The sequence below is a fragment of the Solanum lycopersicum genome, chromosome 9 (genome assembly GCF_036512215.1).
Source record: "Solanum lycopersicum chromosome 9, SLM_r2.1".
Taxonomy (NCBI): domain Eukaryota; kingdom Viridiplantae; phylum Streptophyta; class Magnoliopsida; order Solanales; family Solanaceae; genus Solanum; species Solanum lycopersicum.
In genome coordinates, this window is record NC_090808.1 from 9,412,370 (window position 1) to 9,434,516 (window position 22,147).

Sequence of the window (22,147 nt, forward strand, 5' to 3'; positions counted from 1 at the left end):
CTTATTCGTCTCAGACCGACAAGTTATTACAAGATATTTCCATTGCAATTGGTTATGGGTCAAGAACCTAATATATCCCATCTAAGAATTTTTGGAAGTGATGTACATGTTCTTGTGGCACCACCAAACCACATTAAGATGGGCTCTCAAAGAAGGTTAGGAATATATGTTGGGTTTGAGTCACCCTCCATTATCTGCTATCTTGAACCATTGACTGGAGACATGTTTACTGCTAGATTTTCAGATTGTCGGTGTTATGAGACGGTTTTACTCAAATTAGGGGGAGAGAATAGTGAAATAACATGAGAAATTTTGTGAAAATATTTATCATTGTCTCATCTTGATCCATATTCTTCTACTTGCGAACAAGAAGTACAAAAGATTATTCATCTGCAAAAAATGGCAAATCAAATACCAGACGCATTTACAGATTTGAAAAGGATTACTAAATCACATATTTCTGCAAAGAATGTCCCGATTCGAATTGATGTCCCTAAAGAACCATTCACTAATGTCATAGCTAATGAGTCAAAAACACACCTAAGCATGGTAGACCATTAGGGTCTAAGAATCAAAATCCTAGAAAAAGAAAGATTAAATTTCAAGATGACACTATAAAAGAATCTCATATGGAAGTTCAAAATTTGAATAAGTCGGATATTCATGAAAGAATCAACGAACTTGAAACTCAAGGAAATAATAAAATATCCATAAATTTGAGAGATGTTGAAACTAATATGAACCGATCAGAAATAGTGATTGATTATGTATTTGCATATAACGTTGCAACAAATATCATGCAAGATAATGAGGATCATGAACCTCAAATTGTTATAGAATGTCGACAACGAAATGATTGGTCAAAATGGCAAGAAGCAATTCAATCAGAGTTGAATTCACTTGCCAAGCGTAAAGTTTTTGGACCTATAGTTCAAGCACCTAATGGTATTAAACCTGTTGGTTACAAATGAATTTTTGTGCAAAAAAGAAATGAGAAAAATAAAATACAAAGGTATAAAGCACGCCTTATGGCACCAGGATTTTCTCAAAGGCCTAACGTCGATTATGAAGAAACATACTCACCCGTTATGGATGCAATAACATTGTGTTATCTCATTAGTTTCACAGTCCATGAGCAACTTGAAATGCATTTGATGGATGTGGTTAAAGCCTACCTTTATAGATCACTTGATAATGATATATACATGAAAATTCCTGTAGGATTTGCGATGCCTAAATCATGTAATTAAAAATCTCGAGAAATGTATTCAATTAAATTGCAATGATCATTATATGGTTTGAAGCAATCTGGGCGCATGTGGTATAACCGTCTTAGTGAGTATTTAATTAAGGAAGGTTATACAAATGATGCAATTTGTTCATGTGTCTTTATAAAAAAAACAATATCAGAATTTGTTGTATTTGCTATTTATGTTGATGACATAAATCTTATTGGAACTCGAATAGAGCTTCAAAAGACAATTGATTATTTAAAGAATGAATTTGAGATGAAAGATCTGGGAAGGACAAAATTATGTCTTGGTTTGCAAATTGAGCATTTGAAAAATGATACTTTTGTTCATCAATCTGCCTTCACAGAAAAAGTGTTAAAAAGATTCTATATGGATGAAGCGCATCCATTAAGTACTCTGATGGTTGTTCGTTCACTTGATGTGAATAAGGATCCATTCCGACCTCAAGAAAAGGATGAAGAAATTCTTGGTTCTGAAGTGCCATATCTTATTGCAATTGGTGCACTAATGTATCTTGCTAATACTACAAGTCCTGATATAGCTTTTGCTGTTAACTTGTTAGCAAGATATAGTTCTGCTCATACTAGTAGACATTGGAATGAGATCAAACACATTTGGCGATATCTTAAAGGGACAACTGATATGGGCTTATTTTATTCTGTTAATTGTAGCCCAAATCTTGTTGGTTATGCTGATGTGGGATATTTATCTGATCCACACAAAGCTCGATCCCAAACAGGCTATGTGTTTATATGTGGGGGGACTGCCATATCTTGGAGATCTACAAAGCAGTCCATCGTAGCTACTTTATCTAATCATGCTGAAATAATAGCTATTCATGAAGGAAGTAGAGAATGTGTGTGGTTAAGGTCTATAATGCATCTCATTCTAGAGAAATGTGGTTTGGAATGTGATAAAGTACCCATCACTTTATATGAAGATAATGCAGCATGCATAGCACAACTTAAGGGAGGATTCATAAAAGGAAATAGAACAAAGCATATTTCACCGAAGCTTTTCTACACACATGAACTTGAAAAGAATGATGATATAAATATGCAACAGATTCGTTCAAGTGATGATATACCGTGGTTTCATGATATTTTTAATACTTTTTTCTTAAGTCTAATGTGTCCAAAAGTCTTTTTGTACTAATTTTTATGTAAGTTTCTCTTTATTTGCAGGAAATCTGTCTAAAAGATGATTGCGGAGGTTTTTTAGCAAGAAATACAGAAAAGTACCACCTACGGAGCTTGTGACGGTTCGTCGTGCTCGTGACAGTCCGTAGGTGGCATCGTAGTACAGCTACTGGAGGAAGATGGGAAATTCTGACCAAGTGTGGGGTTACGGAGTGCGTGACGGACCGTCATAGCCATGACGGTCCGTCCTGCTGGTTCGTCATGAATATTAGAGAAGTAGTCCAGTACCCAAATTTCAAAAGTTCAAGTGTTTTGGAACGGAGACCCTCGACGAACCGTTGTGCCTGTGACGATCCGTCCTACCTGCCGTCGAGGATAAAGAAGAGAGCAGCAGAAGAAATTGCACAAGTATGGGACGACGGAATCCATGACGGTCCATCGTGACCACGACGATCCGTCACGAAGTCCGTCGAGCCAGCCGCATTTTGACAAATTTCCAGCAAATAGAGTCCTTATTTAATTAGGTTTTTATTTTTTATAAATAGTTCAAAAAACCTCATTTTTAGGGTTAGACTCTTGAATACTGTTAGACTCTTGATTATTTGAGCTTCTTTTGTGGATTAGATTTGGTGATTATTGTTACACTTTTCGAGAATCTTTAGTCTTCAATTAATTTCAGTAATTGATTGTTGGTGATTTTTGTTGATTAATCAAGTGAACTTCTAGATTTTATTCTTTCTCATGGAAGTAAGTGCATGAATTCTTATATTACATATTTAAATATTTTGATTATGACTATGGGTAACTAAACTCCATAACTAGGGTTGTGGGAACCATAGGTGAATAATGAGGTAAAACCTAACTAAAATAACAATTCTAGAATAGTGTCTTGCATGTATTGATAATTCTTTCGCTTAGAAGTCTTTTTAATGGATGGACAACGTTAGAACTCACCTTAATGATACTTGCCGGACCAAGGTGGTAGATAATAGGAAAAGAATTATAAATATAGATTTAGTGTATACTATCTAATAGGCTAGTATTGATTGGTAAGAGGTAATAAATTAGTCAAATATCAAATATGATGCTTAATATGAGGTAAAGATAAGGGTTAGTTTAGCAACAGACGTAGCCGGACCAAGGTGCGGAGTGAAATTTTCTAAATGCCGGACCAAGGATTTAGATACATAACTTATCACTTTGCATGCAAGATATTAGGAAAGAATTGTTATAGTTAGAATTATCAAGTTATGAACCTGTGGGGAACACGTAAACCCTAGTTACTTTTATTAATTGATTAAACTCCAACGTTTGAACCTGTTAGTTGTCTCCTTTAGTTTCGCTAGTTATTTTCATTTCTTTAGAAATAGAAAAATTTGGTCATTTTTGCTTTCCAAGGAAATAATTGACTGGGCAATAGTAATAATAGATTGAATTTAAGTCTAAACTATTTTCCTAGCCTAGTGGGAACGATACCAACCTCATTAGTTGGGTTATTTACTTGACACGACCGCTTTACTTCTTATTTGAGAAGTAAGTTTGAGCGTATCAAATTTTGGCGCCGCTGCCGGGGAAAGTAGCTGTTAGATTAACTTAAACATATTACTATAGTTTAGTTGATATTTTCTTGATTGTACTTTTTTTGTTGTTTTTGATTCTTGCAGAATCATCTTCCTTGTATGCCAAACACACGAAGAGGAAGATAACCCTTGTTTCCCTACGATCACGAATTAGAGCGTACACTATGCAACATGAATCAAAACTTGGGAATTAATGATTATGATCCAAACCAAAACATCCAAGCTCCGGTTGATGTTCATGGTCAGTTGTTACCCGATGCTCCGGGTGAAAACCAAGAGAGGGGACAGAATCCCGCTCCACGTCCCCAAGAATACTACAGAGTCTATCACAATATAGCAGACTCCGATGGGCCGCTTGTCTTGCCCCCTTTACCACCAGGCCACCTTTGTGGTAACTAGTAGACTGATGCAAATGCTCATTGCCAGAGGTTTGTTTTCAGGGCTACCTTCTGAGGATCCACATGCCCATATAGCTAAGGTAAGGGCATTGTGTAAAAGCTGTGTAGGGAGGCCTGACTTGGACTTGGATGTAATAGGGCTAAAAGTGTTTCCTCTCTCACTGACGGAAGAGGCTGTTATTTGGTTCACTGAGCTCCCTTACAACTCAATTTTTACTTGGAACCAACTAAGGGACGTTTTCTTAGCACGCTACTACCCGGTCTCCAAGAAACTAAACCACAAAGACAGAGTGAACAACTTTGTGGCACTACCAGGAGAGTCAGTTAGTAGTTCTTGGGATAGATTCACCTCGTTTTGAAGAAGCGTACCCAATCACCGCATAGATGATGAGTCTTTGAAGGAATACTTCTATCGGGGACAGGATGATAATAATAAAGCGGTGTTGGATACTATAGCGGGTGGTTCTTATCGGGAGTGTCCTTATGCTGAGATTGCTGAAAAGTTAGAGAAAATCTCCCGGAAGAATAAAGCTTGAAGTACTAGGAAGTCAGATACAGGGAGAAATACATTCGCAGTGCAGTCCACTCACAATCCATCCACAAATCAGATTCGTGAAGAGATGGCGCAGATGAGAACTGAGCTTGGGTTGGTATTAAAACATATCGCTGGGGTGCAGAAAAGATAAATGTAGTTAACTACTTGTCTAAACCACCACCACCTAATGATGAATGCTATTATGCGGAGGATTCCTATGCAGTAAATGAGCAGACGGGGGGTTTTCGACTTAGTGTCCAAGGCTCAAATAAGGATAATTAGCGCCAAGGTCAAGGGAACCAAGGTCGGAACTATGGTAACTATAATCATGAGGGTCATTATTTCGAGATGGAAACTACAACCACGACAACAACTTCAACAAGGGTAACTATGGTAACAGAAATGATAGGAATGGGCCCTATGTCCATCCTCAAAATCGTGAAGTTACTCCTAGGGATGGTGGAGATAGTATGACGCGAGTTGAGGATATATTGCACAAAATGATGAGGAGGTTCGATGCTAGTGATGAGAAAATTAAAGAGTTAAGGAGTGATTTAGTGGGTATTGGTCAAAAAGTCGATACACATGCAATATCGATTAAGCAGATCGAGTTGCAAATGGCCCAATTATCTTCGACTATGAACGCACGACAACAGAGAACTCTTCTAAGCAACACTATTCAGAATCCAAAAAATGATGCACACTATATGGCAATCACTACTCGGGGTGGTAAGCAAACCATTGACCCACCTATGCCGTCTAATGAGGAAAAGGTGAAAAAGGATAATGATAAGGTGGTAGAGGGTAGTGGTGAAGCAGAAAATAGCACTGAAAAAAATGCAGAAGTCCCTATAAAGGTAATTCCCATGCCTAGACCACCACCACCTTTCCTAAGAGATTAGTGAAAAAGACCGAGGATGGTAAATATCGACGTTTTATAACAATGCTGAAGCAGCTTTCTATCAATTTCCCTTTGGTAGAAGCTCTAGAACAAATGCCCGGTTATGCCAAGTTTATGTAAGATCTGCTTACAAAGAAAAGATTGGTCACTTTAAAGGATGATGATAGAATGCAACATTGTAGTGCTATTGCTACAAGATCTCTCGTACAAAAGAAAGAAGATCTGGGTGCATTCACTATGTCTTGTACAGTTGGGTCATTACATTTTGCGAAAGCATTATGTGATCTGGGGGCAAGCATAAATATCATGCCCCTATCGATTTACAAGAATTTGGGTTTGGGTGATCCAAAGCCCACTGCGATGCGGATACTGATGGATGATCGAACAGGGAAAAGGCCTATATAGGGATACTCCACGATGTGCTAGTAAAAGTGGAGTTGTTCATATTTCCGGCAGATTTTGTTATTCTTGATAGTGAAGTCGATTTTGAAGTGTCTATTATTCTTGGGAGGTCATTCCTTGCTATGGGTAGAACCTTAGTTGATATGGAAAAAAGGCAGATGAATTTCGGTTGAACAATGAAGAAGCGACCTTGAACATTTGTAGGTACATGAGGCAGAGTGGTGAGCTCCAATCTGTATGTTCTATATCATACAAAGAAAAGATGAAGAAGGATAATGACCTAAAAAGTTAAAAACGAGAGTTTATGGTTGGGGATTTGGTGCTTTTAGACAGTTCAAGGTTGCGTTGGCTTCCGGGCAAGCTCAAGTCAAAACAGACGGGCCCTTACTTGATTACCCAAGTATTCCCTCACGGAGCAGTTGAGTTGAAACCAAGGAGAGAGTGCGGTTTAAGGAGAATGGAGAATGAATAAAACTCTATATTTGGCATACTGCATCAATGAATGAAGTGGTAGAGGCATACCATCTTGATGAAGACTTAGTAATCAAGTGTCCTTAGTCGTGCCGCGACGTTGAATCAGGCGCTTGTGGCGAGGCAACCCAATACTTATAGTTTTTTTAGTAATGGTAGCATTTTCTACTAATGGGTTTAAACTTTGCAGGCACATCACCAGGATGTAGAAAATCACTCTACAACAGTCACTGACGGACACATCGACGGACCATTGCATGAATTCGTCGTGCCAGGTAAGTCTTTCTATTACCTTCAAAACTAGGGCACACACGACGGAACCAATGACGGACCGTCTCAGCTGCGATGGACTATCGTCAGGGACTCGTCGCGTCATTAATGAAGCGTACCCGACCCGACCCAGCTGGAGGTTTTTAAAAATTCTTAACATTTAAAAACCACACCCCCTTCATTTCACCCCATTCCTTCCCTCTTTCTCCCATTTCCCTCTCTTTTCAACTTTAAAGTTCATAACCCCCTTCTCTTACAACCGATCATTTCCCCAAATTGCCCAAATCCTAAAATTCACCATCTACTAGTCGGAGTATGCCGTTGTGGTTCAAAACATCATCACCAAGTACCTTCCTCGCTAGTTTTTCTCAAATTCTCAGGTATGTGTCTCTGGTTTCTACCCATTTACATTGCATTTTTGTTTATTAATTAGTATTAACCTAGTTCTTTTTGATGGGTTCATTCTTTAATAAAATTTTGTCTGACCTAGGTTGAGAATCCTCTATATTACCGTGTTAAAACTCTAGAGATAGGTGCTTTAGCATTGCTAGTTTACTAGGTAGTTGGGTTAGATAAATGTAGGTTAAAACACTAACAATTTAATTTTGGGTCATAGGGGATGAATGGGGAATCCCCTGTTCTATCACTGAATGACAGAATGAGACCCCCATGACGGACCGTCGTACCCACGACGGACCGTCATTTGGTCCATTCCAACATCCCTAACACCCCACTGTCCAATTTTCTCCAAGTGTCCACCTACGAACACATGCGATGGACCGTCGTTCCCATGACGGTCCGTCCTGCACAACTGTTCTGGTTGTCAGAGACCCTATTCAAGGGTCTCTTACTTTTTCTAAGTGTCCTCCAACGGACATCTACGACGGACCGTCATATCCTCGAGGTCCGTCTTGCATAACCGTTATTACGGTCAGAGACCCCTCTCCTAAGGGTCTCCATACTTTTCCTAAGTGTCCAACGACGAACATCGACGACGGACCGTCATAGTCACAACGGTCCATCCTGCATATACCATCATACTTGTTAGAGACTTTCCTTCAGGGTTCTCCACATAAACATAGTTTAAGTAAGACATGACGGACCCCATGACGGTCCGTCGTATTCATGATGAGTCGTCCCCTGGTCCGTCGTGTTTCACTATTATTATAGAAATGTCATTACATTTTAACTTTTTTATTTATTTTGTGTCGTTTTGCTTGTCTTGTTTGCTCTTTTTAGTACCAATAGTGATTCTTTACAGGTACTATCTATCATGGCACCAAAACAAGATTGAGTCTATGTATGCGAGCGATCGAAGTCTGTCGCCTCGTCTGCCCACCTGGTCATTGGCTCTGATGATGAGCTTGACCCCGAGTACGTGCCCCCAGGCACTTCTACCCCATCACAAGCTGCACGTGCTACCAGAGCCATACCCAAAAAGGTGGCATCCGGCGTAGTGATTGCCTCCCAATCTGATGAGAAGCGCACACTGACCGGCACACCTTCCGGGTCAGCTATTAATGAAGAAGGAGCGTCAGACTCCTTAGGAGTTTCGTGGTCGAGGGAAGCCTCCGAATCTGCTGAGGTCCCTACACCCGCCACTGCTGCACAGTCTGCCTCCTCTGATGAGGCTGACAGTTTAGAATCCACACCCGGTTCACCAACTCATGCTATCACCCCGGTTATTGACCAGCCCAACCGGTGGTGTCTCGACGGGCAGTATCAAGTCTATTCCGATGCAAAGTTCCTGAATGACAAAGGAGTCATGACACAGACACTTACATTGGAGCGGCGGGTCCTTAAGGGAAGTCTCTCAACGATGCTAGAGATCCACAATCTGTTCACTAGACATCGACTGGAGCGGACAGCGCGTCCGTAGGGACGTTATAGTGAAGAGTCGGTCTGAGAGTTCTATGCTTCCTACTTAGCGACTCTTAGATCAAGGATTGATAGGAGGGCTACTCCCGCCAACAGACCCCATTGGAGCATGTCCGAGTATGTGGCATTCACGTTGATATCTTCTTGCCTGCCATCCACCAGTATCTATACGGCGAGAATATTGATGCCAACCGAACCCCTCTCACCGCCGAGTTTGACTACCGGTGGCAAATTGTCAAAAATGGCCAATTTCTGCATGAGCCATAACTGATAGAGACCACCAAGAGGTGGATGGCCTTGCACTTGTCCGTTGATGGAGAGGGTGCTGACTGGGTGACCAAGCCGAAGGGAGCCATCAAGAAGGCTAACCTGACCTTCACGGCAATGTTTTTGTGGTTGATTGTCCGCTACTGCCTTTCCCCCACAGCTGCTGATAATATAGTCATATGGGATCTAGTAGTACTGATGGAGGCGATGATCGCCGGGTTTGGGGTGGATTTTTCTTGGCTTCTACAGGCGGTGATGCACGAGAGGGCTTTTAAGGTCACAACTACTTACCCTTTACCGTGCATGATATTTTCTCTATGCAGGTCCGCATGTGTGCCTATATAGCACGTTGATCAACTCAAGACCCCGCTTGACACTGTTGATATCGACCTCATCATGGATAAGTCCAATGAGTTGGCTCCACGCAGAGGGCCCCGTCCAGAGTTGCCTCCACTTGGTGACAATCTGGCTGATACGGTAGCACAGGCCCACATGGGTACGCAGGAGGCTTCCACTGACACTACCCCGGTCGAGTCTATCCTAGGTAGTAGCACTGCCCCGATCTCCTCTCGCTCAGCCCCTTTCCCCGCTTGCTAGGGTCCATAAATTAGAGGCACAGATGACTACACTTCTGCATCACAACCAACCTTGAATGCAAAGTTCTATTGCTGTGGCAGAAGAGCGCTTGGAGCGGAGAATGGTCCAGCACATAGAGCGGAAGAACTTGGACGCTTTTAAGTTGCGGGTGCTAGCCCGTCCATCTCCTCAGGTGGATGTGTCGACCCTTCAGGCTGCGGTCGACAGTCTTCGTGCAGACATCGATATGATCTTAGAGGCTGGGGTGCTTGAGTCTGAGGCCCGTTCTACAGAGCCTGCTCAAGACATAGTGATGGCGGCCCTATTCGCTACTTCGGAGATTCCACCACCACCCCTTCGAGAGCATGCTAGGAGGTGTAGGGGTCGGAGAAGGACGAGGCTCGAGCACGGAAGAAGGAGGGCCGTGAGATGGAGGCTTCGAGGAGAGCCTCACTTGCTGATGAGGAGGTGCGTCGGATGAGGGTCGTAGTGTCAGCTGCTGGAGCAACTAGCTCCAACAATGTGGAGCTAGGAGGAGGCACTGCTGATAGTGCAGTTGATGCTGAGGACACTATTGAGCGTGTCCAGATTACAGAGGTAGTGGGTTCTGGGGAACCGGACCCACCAGCTTGCTGATCGTCGGTGCTTTGCGCCCCAGGTTTGCTTCACCTACCACTCTTGTATTTCAATTTGTTATGCATTGGGTACAATTGCATGTCTTTTTGTTGGGGGTGGGGTAAATGGAAAGTGAGTGCTAGGGTGAAGTTTGAGATGCCCAATTCACAATCCTCTTTGGGGTTTTCTTGCCTGTGTTCTTTTTCCCCAAGAGACTGATTATTTTTTATGTTGAACCGGCATGTCTATATCTTGTGTACATAGTTTAATTCTGAAGCATGATGTCTAAAATGATATCCTGATAAAATGAAAATGATGCATGACTAGGCATAGTAATTGATAAATCTGTGTCTCTAAGCATGACATACAGGTACACCAATGCAATACCCTAAGTCTAAAATTCGAACTAGGTGTCTGATAATCTGGTAGAGTAATGAGATGTCAAGTGAGTGTGAGGAAGATTTGAATATTCCACTATTTGTACTAAGCTAGAACTTGCCTGGTTAATCATGCTAAAAGTAAGCTATAATAGACAATTAGGAAAGGATCATAGGCCCTTGTTCAATATAGCCCATTTTTAGCCCAAATAAAAGAAAACCAAATGAAATTAATCCTTCTTTGATCCAAATTATTTGAGCTTAAACTAGACCTTTCTTTTTTACCCCAACTGATTTTTTCTGAGAATAATGTGTTGGCCCTGGTCCCTTCTTGGACATGTGCACCTCAGCTTATGCCAAAAGCATATTTTGAGGGTGGCTGATGCTGTAAACAACCCTTTTTATGGCCCTGATCCAACTTTGGGTATTGTATACTTTGACTCATGGCAAAGCCATGAGTTGAGGGTGGCTATTATGAGGAATAATCTGGAAAGTGGGGTTGAATGAACAAAGAGAGGGAAAGAACAAAAGTAAAGTGACTTAAGAATCAGTTAAAAAAATAAAAAATAAAAAAAATACAAGAAATACAAGCAAGAAAAGAAGAGAGTCACTTACACAAATGAAGAAAGAAGGGAAAATAGCAAGGTGAAAGAATATGAGAAACTGGGCGAAATAAAATGATAAAGTGGTATGTTTAGCCTATATGTCAAGGAGGGAAAAAAGTCTTTTAAGTATACCTAAATATACCCTACCTGACCCTGAGCCTATGTTACAAGCTAAGAAAGTCCAATCGTGATCCTAAGAGTTGTATAGCGAACTTAAAGCAGTGAAAATAAGGGCAAAGTTATGGCAATATGTATGAATGAGTGTGAATTTGTTCTGACAGTGAGTGTTGAAAATTAATCCTTATACTCAAACTGAAATCATTGTGTGAAAAATGAGGATTTTGTTTTGAAGTGAGGACACTAGTTGCAATACTAGAAATATTAGCACCTCGGTGAGAAATTGAAGAGGATAGGTGTTAGTGCATGGTGAGTCTGTGTCATGGTCTGATTCCACATAATTCAAGCCTAATGTGATAGCATGCATAAACATGATGAGACTGATCGGGATTGATAACCAAATGATTGCGAAAGATAAAACATGGATACTATTATACTAAGATTTTGTATTGAGTCATAGTGCGTCGCTTGAGGACAAACAACAAATTTAAGTTGAGGGTGTTGATTACCGTGATTTCACGGTATTTGTAATACTTTTTTCCTTACGTTTAGTGTGTCCAAAGCCTTTTTGTACTAATTTTTTTGTAAGTTTCTTTTTATTAGAAGGAAATCTGTCTAAAAGATGAATACGAAGGTTTTTGAGCAAGAAATGCTGAAAAGTACCACCTACGGAGCTTGTGATGGTCCGTCGTGCCCATGACGGTCCGTAGGTGGCATCGTAGTGAAGCTGCTGAAGTAAGATGGGGAAGACTGATCAAGTGTGGGGTTACGGAGTGCGTGATGGACCGTCGTCGCCATGACGGTCCATCCTGCTAGTTTGTTGTGATGATCAGAGAAGTAGTCCCAGTACCCAAATTCCAAGAGTTCAAGTATTTTGGAACAAAGACCCTCGACAAACCATTGTGTCTGTGACGATCCGACATACCTGCAGTCGAGGGTACTGAAGAGAGAATCAAAAGAAATTGCACAAGTATGAGAAGATGGAATCTATGACGGTCCGTCGTGACCACGATGATCCGTCGCTAGGTCCGTCGATCCAGTCGCGTTTTGAAAGATTTCCAGCAAATAGAGTCCTTATTTAATTAGGTTTTGATTTTTTTATAAATAGTTCGAAAATTCTCGTTTTTAGGGTTAGACTCTTGAATAACTTTTATACTCTTGTAATCGATTGTTGGACTTTTGTTGATTAATCAAGTGAAATTTTAGATTTTATTGTTTCTCATTGAAGTAAGTGCATGAATTCTTATATTACATATTTGAATATTGTGATTATGACTATGGGTAACTAAACTCCATAACTAGGGTTTTGGGAACCATAGGCGAATAATGAGGTAAAACATAACAACAATAAAAATTCTAGAATAGTGTCTTGCATGTATTGATAATTCTTTCTCTTAGAAGTCTTTTTAACGGATGGCCAACGTTAGAACTCGCCTTAATGCTACTTGCTGGACCAAGGAGGTAGATAATAGGAAAAGAATTATCAACATAGATTTAGTGTATACTATCTAATAGGCTAGTATTGTTTGGTACGAGGTAATAACTTTGTCAAATATCGAATAAGATGATTAATATGAGGTAAAGGTAAGGGTTAGTTTAGCAACACACGTAGCCGGACCAAGGTGCGGAGTAAAATTTTCTAGATGCCGGACCAAGGATTTAGAAATACATAACTTATCACTTTACATAAAAGATACTAGGAAAGAATTGTTATAGTTAGAATTATCAAGTTATGAACCTATGGGGAACACGTAAACCATAGTTACTCTGATTAATTGATTAAACTCCAACATTTGAAGTTGTTAGTTGGGTTATTTACTTGACACGACCGCTTTACTTCTTATTTGAGAAGTAAGTTTGAGCGTATCAAATGATAATGTGGCAGATCTATTCACCAAGTCTCTACAAACTGCAACTTTCAAGAAGATGGTGCACAAGCTTGGAATGCGAAGATTCAAGTCTCTAGGTTGATGTTCTCATTAGGGAGAGTTAATACGCGTTGTACTCTTTTTCTCTTACGAGGTTTTGTCCCACTGGATTTTCATTGTAAGGTTTTTAATGAGGCAGCCTAGATGCGTATTAATAGATATGTGTACTCTTTTCCTTTACTAGAGTTTTTCTTTTCTTAAAGTTCTTTTAGTAAGATTTTTGACGAGGCACATCATGTATAAATTAGACATTGAGGGGGAGTATTATAAAGTATTTGTACTATAGTGCATGTCTATCATGTGGAGTCCTTTTTAGGATATGGTTAAAGAGTCCTACTTGGGGACCAAGTTAGATTTCTCCTATAAATAGAGTGCTCCTCTTCATTGTAAATTCATGGGATAATGCCCAAATACCCCCTCAACCTATGCCCGAATTCTCAGAGACACACTTACATTATACTAAGGTCCTATTACCCCCCTGGACTTATTTTATTAATAATTTTTTACCCCTTTTAAGCCTACGTGACACTATCTTGTGGGCCCAACGATGGTTGACTTTTTTTTTCAAACTAGTGCCACGTAGGCTAAAAAGGGGTAGAAAATTACTTATTAAATAAGTTCAGGGGGGTGATAGGATCTTAGTATAGTATAAGTGTGTCTCTGGGATTTCGGGCATAGGTTGAGGGGGTACTTGTGCATTTTCCCTAAATTCATTCATCAAGAGAAATAACAAGTCTTCTCTTCTTTTCTCTCTAGTTTCTTCTTCTTATTCTATAGTTTTATAACAAAATTAATTATGTGTATGTGTTTATTAAAAAGAAAACCTCTAACGTTGTGATCCTTTTTTTGTGAAAAGGTATAGTTTAAATTTTAACCATCTTTCCACAATTTCCTCATTTAAAGAAAAACAAATGTAGATAATAATAATAATAATAACAACAACAACAACAACAACAACAACAACAACAACAATAATGATAATAATAATAATAATAATCTATATATAGATATATAATTTATCTGTATATTATAAATATCAGAAAAAAAAAGTTACCACGAAAAAGAATTAAATTAAAATCTAAAAATCTAGAAATAAAAATATTTCTTTTAAATAAACCCATAAAAAACACAAATCATCAAGAAAATAAAAACTAATAAATTAAAAGATAATTGTTATATATTTTTTAGCACATTTTGAAATTTATAAATGTATATTGTCAGCATTACAAGAAAAAAACGTAAATTATTAAAATTAATTGAAATTCTAAAAATAAAAATAGAAATTTCAAACACTAAAAATAAAAATAAAAATATTGTGGTCCCTTTTTTGAAAAGGTATTTTTAAAATTTGAACCATTTAACAGCACATTTTTATGTAATAATAATTAAAAAAATGAAAAATATATGTTTTAAGTGCACATTAACTTCCTCCTTCTATTACTCGTATATTAGAAAAGGCATAATCAACATGCTTGCTTCAAGGGTTATATTTGTTTTTTCAATTATGTATATGGTTAGGTGTCTTCTCCTTGTTATTCAATTTTGCCTTTTCATTTTCTCAGCTAACGTTTCTTTTTTCTGGTAAAATCAATATGCATGTCTTCTTCCTCCTATGTCTTCCTCCTAATTCTTCATTTATAATGATTCACTATTTGCACATGGAAGTTCACTCTCTTCAGCCTTCTCCAGGTAACGTTTTACATGTTTTAATCAAGCTTTTTTTTCCCTTCATCTTCCTTTCAATCAATGTTCAAGTTCCAAATTTGATCTAGGTGTATGAATATTCACTTATTTTTCGGTTTGAAATTGTTATTGATGTTGGATTGTCCTTTTGATTGGCTGATTGAGATTGATTTAGGTGGGTGAATATACCCAAATTTGATTTGGGTATGTGATTCTTGTTCGTTGTTACAAAAATCCCAATAATATTAATCCATTTGAGCGTATTTTGAATTTCCTTTTCAAAATTTGGGTTGTCTTCTTCTCTTTATGTAAGAAAAACCCATATATTTTCACATGCAGTAACTTTTGGTTCTCTTTTGTAAGATGTAGTGTTAGTTTAGTCTTCTAATTCAAATTTCTAGTTTAGTCTTCTAATTCAAATTTCTGGTTGTCTTCCTCTGTTCATGTATGAAAAACCCATATATTTTCACATGCAGTAAATTTTGGTTCTCTTTTAATCAGGTTGTGTTTGGGCTACAAAACTCTTCCTGATTATCTCCATTTTGGGCATAGAATTAGTAAATTTACCCACCAAGGTGTACTTGCATCTGCTGACCATTTTGACTTTGAAATCTTCTTCCCGAAAGGTTATGGAAGGGTATCCTTGCCGAGTGCTAATAATAGGAGGGGTTATGTCTATGGTGGGACATATAGATTTTGATTAACTCTGATTTCGATTTTGATTAACTCTGATTCGAGAGGCTAAGTAATGGGTTACAATGGGGGGTGAATGGTCTGGAATTTGAGTGGAATTATTTTTGCTGAAGGAACTATTGATAGGAGGTCTGTTTTGATATTGCTCGGAGTTATTTCCCTCTCTTCCTTTTTCTTCTTCATCATCATCCGTACTTATTCCACTACCTTACCGGCCCTACGATGTGTCGGCGGTGAAGATTAATCGATGCCTTTCTTCTTCTTTTTCTTCTGTTGCGCTGCCATTTGATCTTTCTCCTCCTCCCATCGACCACGACCTCCTCGTAAGCACCAAATTCTTAAACTTGTTTCTTAGTATTCTGAGTTGCTAATTCTTGATTTTTGGAAGTTAACGTGATTTTGGGCTTTCACAAGTACCATATTAAATAAACCCAACCTGCTTCTTATTGTTTTTGAGTTGGTAATTCTTCATTCTTAGAATGTGGGTTTTGATAAATTCCAAATTCTTATATTTCTTAATCTTGAAAGTCAGTTGGATGTAGCATGTGTTAAGAAGGAAGACCGATAGTGGACTTTTAGCAGACGTAATCATTTCTTTCCTAATATTATTAATGTAGAATTGTCAAGTTTAATGTACTATCTTGCTGGGTAAAATTAATTGAATTATTTGGATTATCAATCCTAAAGCTTTGAAAATAAATTTTACTTTCTGAATGAAAAAAATCAAAACAAATACTCAATGTAATGGGGGTGGGGTAGACAAGTCTTATTGGCTATGGGTGCCCTCCATCCACCCCTTGGAATGTCTCACTTCAGTAGGCAGTTAAGACTTAAAAAATCTTTATTCTGTACAATGAGTGTACACGAAGGACATGTTACGTCTGCTAATTATTTCTTGATGATCAAGGGAAGGATGAGAGTCACTGACCTAATGTTTCTACATGCTTTCATTGTTGGTCTCCTTAGATTTGGCTTGTTAACTTTTTCTTCCTGCAGGATACTATGACAATTGTTCGGGCAAAGGTATCAGAAGATGGGGTAATGGGGATATTCGATAATGACGAGGAGGCATTGGATGCTGTTGAGAATGGTGTTGCGGTGTGTATCTAGCTTGATTCAGGTTTTCTTGGTAATTTTAGTTATTTTTTTCCTATTAAAAATCTCCATGTCATATAAATTTCATATGTTGGTTAAAGATGTGTTAATGGTCCAACTTTCCCATCACATGTTGTATATTTTACTGCCATTTTTGGAATTAGCCTGGCCTTATAAGGGAACTTGTATACTGCTCAGCTTAGTCTTTTAAAGTGTGATCTGATGGTATTATTTAATTTGTTCTAGGTTGTGGATCTTTCACACTATGGCAGGATAAGAGGTAAATCCATCCATACATTATCATTGTGAAAATGATTCTGTTATATTTTATAAGACAACTCCAAGTTTAATTTGTGAATAATCTATTGACGTGGAGGAATAGAGGTTAGGTTAGTTTTTAATGTATCTTAAAGTAAGTCCATTATCAATACTATTCTTCTAATAAAATAGTAACTTCTTCCTACTTAAACAATTCTGTGGAATGTGATTGTTTGATTATTTCCTAGTGCGAGTCATGTGGATAATCGATGTGAAAATTACTTTTTACGACTTGTTCTTGTGCTAGTGATGTATTGTGGACTAACTGGATATAAGTTTTTCTACTTCTTTGAATTGTTTTGGAGGCTACCTATTCATAGTTGTTATTTCAGCTATCTATGTCTGTCTTTTTATTTCACACAGTTAGTAGAGAACAGAAGGTTCAGTTTCTTCACAATCAAAGTACTGCTAACTTTGAAATTCTTCATGAGGGGCAGGTATTGATTCGGTTTCCACAACTCTAGGTTGATGAAAATAGCAAACTCCACTAATGTTCTGCTTTTATATTTCATCCTGGGAATTGTAGGGATGTGACATTGTTTTTGTGACACCAACTGCTAGAACCATCGATATTGCCCATGCCTGGGTTATTGTAATCCTTCAGAGCTCTCTTGCTGGGAATTGGTTTCTTGTGCCTAAGCATGAAGAAAGTGACTAAAGTAGGTAAAATCATAGATATATCAAGATAACTTGTTCGTCAGTCAAACAACCCTTAGTGTTATATGTTAGTATTTCGACCTATTTTGCATGCAATTTTTATTTTATTATAAGAACTTGAGTTAAGTGCTAAAAAATTATTGAGAGCATATTGCTAAAAATAAGACACCTCCTAGATGGCTAACATATTTGATTGCATAATATATGAGCATATGAACGATTAGTAAAAGTGTATGCAACAAATATATTTTAGGTTATAAAAAGATGACTAACTAAATAACAATTTTCAATTTAAAAAATTATTATTGAACATAAACATATTGACTTTTGCCCAGATGCCAATTTGAAGTAACCATCAAGGATGATACTGTTCAACAACAGCAATGATTTCTGATAAAATTGGAGAAGAACTATTGTCTCTAACTGTAGCACAAATTCATGACATACGTTGCATCAATGTAAAACACTCTACAACCTCTTGTTTATTCCTTAAAAATCTAATCTTACATGATTTGTTCCATCTTTCAGCAATAATTGTTGTCACTCGTATCCGTGCAACACAAACTGCTAGGTAAGTCATTCACCGTCCAAATAAAGTTGTTTGCCAAAAACAAGGATGCATCTTCAGCAAAACTGTTTATCATGTCAATCACTGAGAAAGATATTGCTAGCAATCTGCCACTACCCATCACCACACCAACAACTCCAGAAAGTAGTAAACGCAAGCTGAAGCAAATAGACTAAAAGGTATTCTCTCTACACGACTCTCAATTGCTATGCAGCAATAAATGTTGTTTATCCTATTAATTTTAAAATTATTATTGTATATGTATTTCTTCAACATTTGATACTCTCCTTTTGTTATAGTGTAATACTTTTTTGCAATATGGTTGGCAACACCATTTTGTCTTGATGGTGTACACTTTTGGTGCTGATAGCACGAACTTTGCTGCATACTTATAAGAAATTGACAGGTGCTTAAATCTTGCAATCAATGATAAATTCTTAAACAGACCAGTACTATACTCAACATTAACTCCTCCCTGTAACGATATACTAAATTCATTTTCCATCTTATTTCACAGGTGCTTTCTGAAAGACGTTGAATATATATTGTAGATATCCAACTTAAATAACACAGTCATGACAACGAACAAAACAACTGCCAACCATATTTCTAATATATATAATATATCTATCTATATCTCTCTCTCTCTCTCTCTCTCTATATATATATATATATATATATATATATATAGGGATAATGCCCAAGTACCCCCTCAACCTATGCCTGAAATCTCAGAGACACACTTATACTATACTAAGGTCCTATTACCCCCCTGAACTTATTTTATTAATAATTTTTTACCCCTTTTCGACCTACGTGGCATTATCTTGTGGGTCCAACGATGGTTGATTTTTTTAAAAAACTAGTGTCACGTAGGCTAAAAAGGGGTAGAAAATTACTTATAAAAAAAGTTCAGGGGGGTAATAGGACCTTAGTATAGTATAAGTGTGTCTCTGGGATTTCAGACATAGGTAGAGGGGGTACTTGTGCATTTTCCCTATATATATATATATATATATATATATATATATATATATATATATATATATATATATATATATATATATATATATATATATATATATATATATATATATATCCATATGCACATTTAGCCGACTCATATATTCTATATGTTCTATATGTTTACATCCAACAAACAAAAATCTTTCAACGTTGAGCCCGTTCAAGCACGGGCCACCTCTACCTAGTCCTAAAATATAAGGACTGATTAGTGATATAATATCCAAACAAACGAATAATTCTTCCCCAATCAATGTAACTGTTTTCAAAAAACTTCTTTATCCTTTTCAACTATTAGTTTATAGATAACTAAAAATTAGATAGTTTGAACTTACAATTTAAGATTATAAAATATAACAAAATAAAAAGAAATAATTTAACTAAAGCTTTAAAAATATGTGTAAACTAACTCAGTAATTACCACAAAAGTTCAAAAAATTTAATAAAAACTGCAAATTCAAATAAAAAAGAATTAAAAAAAACACAAAAAAAGGTCAAGCTCTGCCCCCAACACAATTACATATATATATGCGCAATCTCAGACACATTGAAGAAACGCAAAATCTTTTGGAAAGAAGAATTAAGAAAAATAATTGGTTTCGAAAATACTAAGACATTCATATTTTCAGATTGCATTGTATCATTAATAAAATACATATAAACTAATTAGTCTAAATAAGTATTAACTAATTATGAATACGTGGCTGAAATTGTCATGTCCTGAACCTACTCCCTGAATATGGTGGGCACTCGAGAACCATTGTTGACCTTAAACGAATTCTTGGTCTGACTTACGTACTCAACGAAAAACTTTGAGAATTAAGAAAAGTATTCACATGATAAATAACTTAAACTGAACTCATAATGTTTTTAAAATAAACATTTAGCTTAGCCAAAATGGCAACTCAAATATGAACATAAGTCAATATAAAATGTTGACAAAAGAACTAACATCTGAAATGTCTATCTACGAAGACTCTAAAAGTTGAGATGAATGTAGGGATATGACCACGACATCTTAATAAACGAACATACTAAAAACAATAAAAAGATCCTTCAAAAAACTAGAAGGCTTACCAACTAACTATGAGTGCTCACTGGATCAACGAATCGCTGAATGCTAATCAAGATTACCTGCATTTGCATCATAGGATGATCCAGGTTAATTGACATCAGTACATTGAATGTATGAGTATGCGAATTGGAACATAACATAGGCTTAAAAAGTGTCGGAAAGAAACACTTATCTATGCTTTAATTAATTCAATTGAACTCAATTGATTTCAATATAAAGCACTGTAAATGAATGCAGTATAAAAAAAAGCTATAAAACATGATTTTTAACTCTGTGTATTTAGAAATACAATGATAACTTTTATGTATAAAGATACAATATGAACTACAATTATTTTTGTTGTATATAGAAATACAAAAAATATTATTGTGGGAGTTTCTCTAACCGAAACCATTACTTAAGAGCTATCGTGATGATACTGTGTTTTGCCTCACACTGCCTGGCCATCCTGCACCGTGCCATGAGTATAAAACTTGAACTACTAAGTGGATCCACTAGTCAGTGCTAAAAAGCACTAAAGGAATCATCTAAAAAGTATGATAATTTTTATATAGGATAATGCACAAGTACCCCCTCAACCTATGCCCGAAATTTCAGAAACACACTTATACAATACTAAAGTCCTATTATCCCCCTGAACTTATTTTATGAATAATTTTCTACCCTTTTTGGGCCTACATGACACTATCTTGTGGGCTCAACGCTGGTTGACTTTTTTCAAGTTAGTGCACGTAGGTCGAGAAGGGATAGAAAATTACTTATAAAATAAGTTCAAGAGGATGGAAGGGGGTAATAGACCTTAGTATAGTATAAGTGTGTCTCTGGAATTTGAGGCATAGATTGAGGGGGTACTTGTGCATTTTTCCTTTTTATATCTATGGTGGCTACATGGTTTATGGAGGCTCGGAGCTTTCTCAGCTCTCCCCCATATCGATGCTCAATACTACTCCCAAAATTACTAACTCTTTATATTTAAAAGGGAAAATACACAAGTATCCTCCACACATGCCTGAAATCTCATAGACACAATTATACTGTACTAAGGTCCTATTACCCCCTAACCTTATTTTATAAATAATTTTCTACCCCTTTTCGGCTTACATGGCACTATCTTGTGTGCCCAGTGCATGTTGACATTTTTTTCCAAGCTAGTGTAACATAGGACGAAAAGGGGTAGAAAATTATTTATAAAATAACTTTAGGGAGATAATAGGACCTTAGTATAGTATAAGTGTATCGCCGGGATTTCGGGCATAGATTGACGGGGTACTTATGCATTATCCATATTTAAAAATATAACTTCTTTATGTAATTTGAGATAATTGCTCAAAAACTTAGCTTAAAGCTATCTTTAAAATATCATTTTCCTCTCTTGCTTAATTATGAAAACACTTAATCTTTACTGAAAACTAACTCAAAGACACTTTACTGAAAAACTAGCTCAAAGACTCTTTACTGAAAACTAGCTCAAAGGCTCTTTCGGAAATCAAAGTTTTTGTACTTTAAACTCTTTGAAAATACATAGTCCCCATATACACTTCTAAAAACTTTATGAACTACTCTTGACTTGACTCTTAAATTCTATTGACTTGAATCTTAACTTACATTGAATTGAATTGAATTTATGGATTCAAGGATCGTGATTTGTGATAGGGAAGGTCTCATGATGTTTTGGAATGATTTTAGATAGTTAATCATGCCACAAAATTAATTTTCTTGAGGC

The 22,147-nt window shown here is 37.2% G+C and overlaps 1 protein-coding gene across 1 annotated transcript; it reads left to right on the forward strand.

Annotated features, from left to right (window-relative positions):
• The first annotated feature begins 737 nt into the window (after positions 1 to 737).
• On the forward strand, positions 738 to 2,450 carry LOC138338353 (uncharacterized mitochondrial protein AtMg00810-like). The gene is made up of 3 exons (XM_069289308.1): positions 738 to 945; positions 1,411 to 2,344; positions 2,438 to 2,450. Exons 1-3 carry the CDS (start codon positions 738 to 740, stop codon positions 2,448 to 2,450), a joined length of 1,155 nt encoding a protein of 384 aa, XP_069145409.1.
• The last annotated feature ends 19,697 nt before the right edge of the window (positions 2,451 to 22,147 follow it).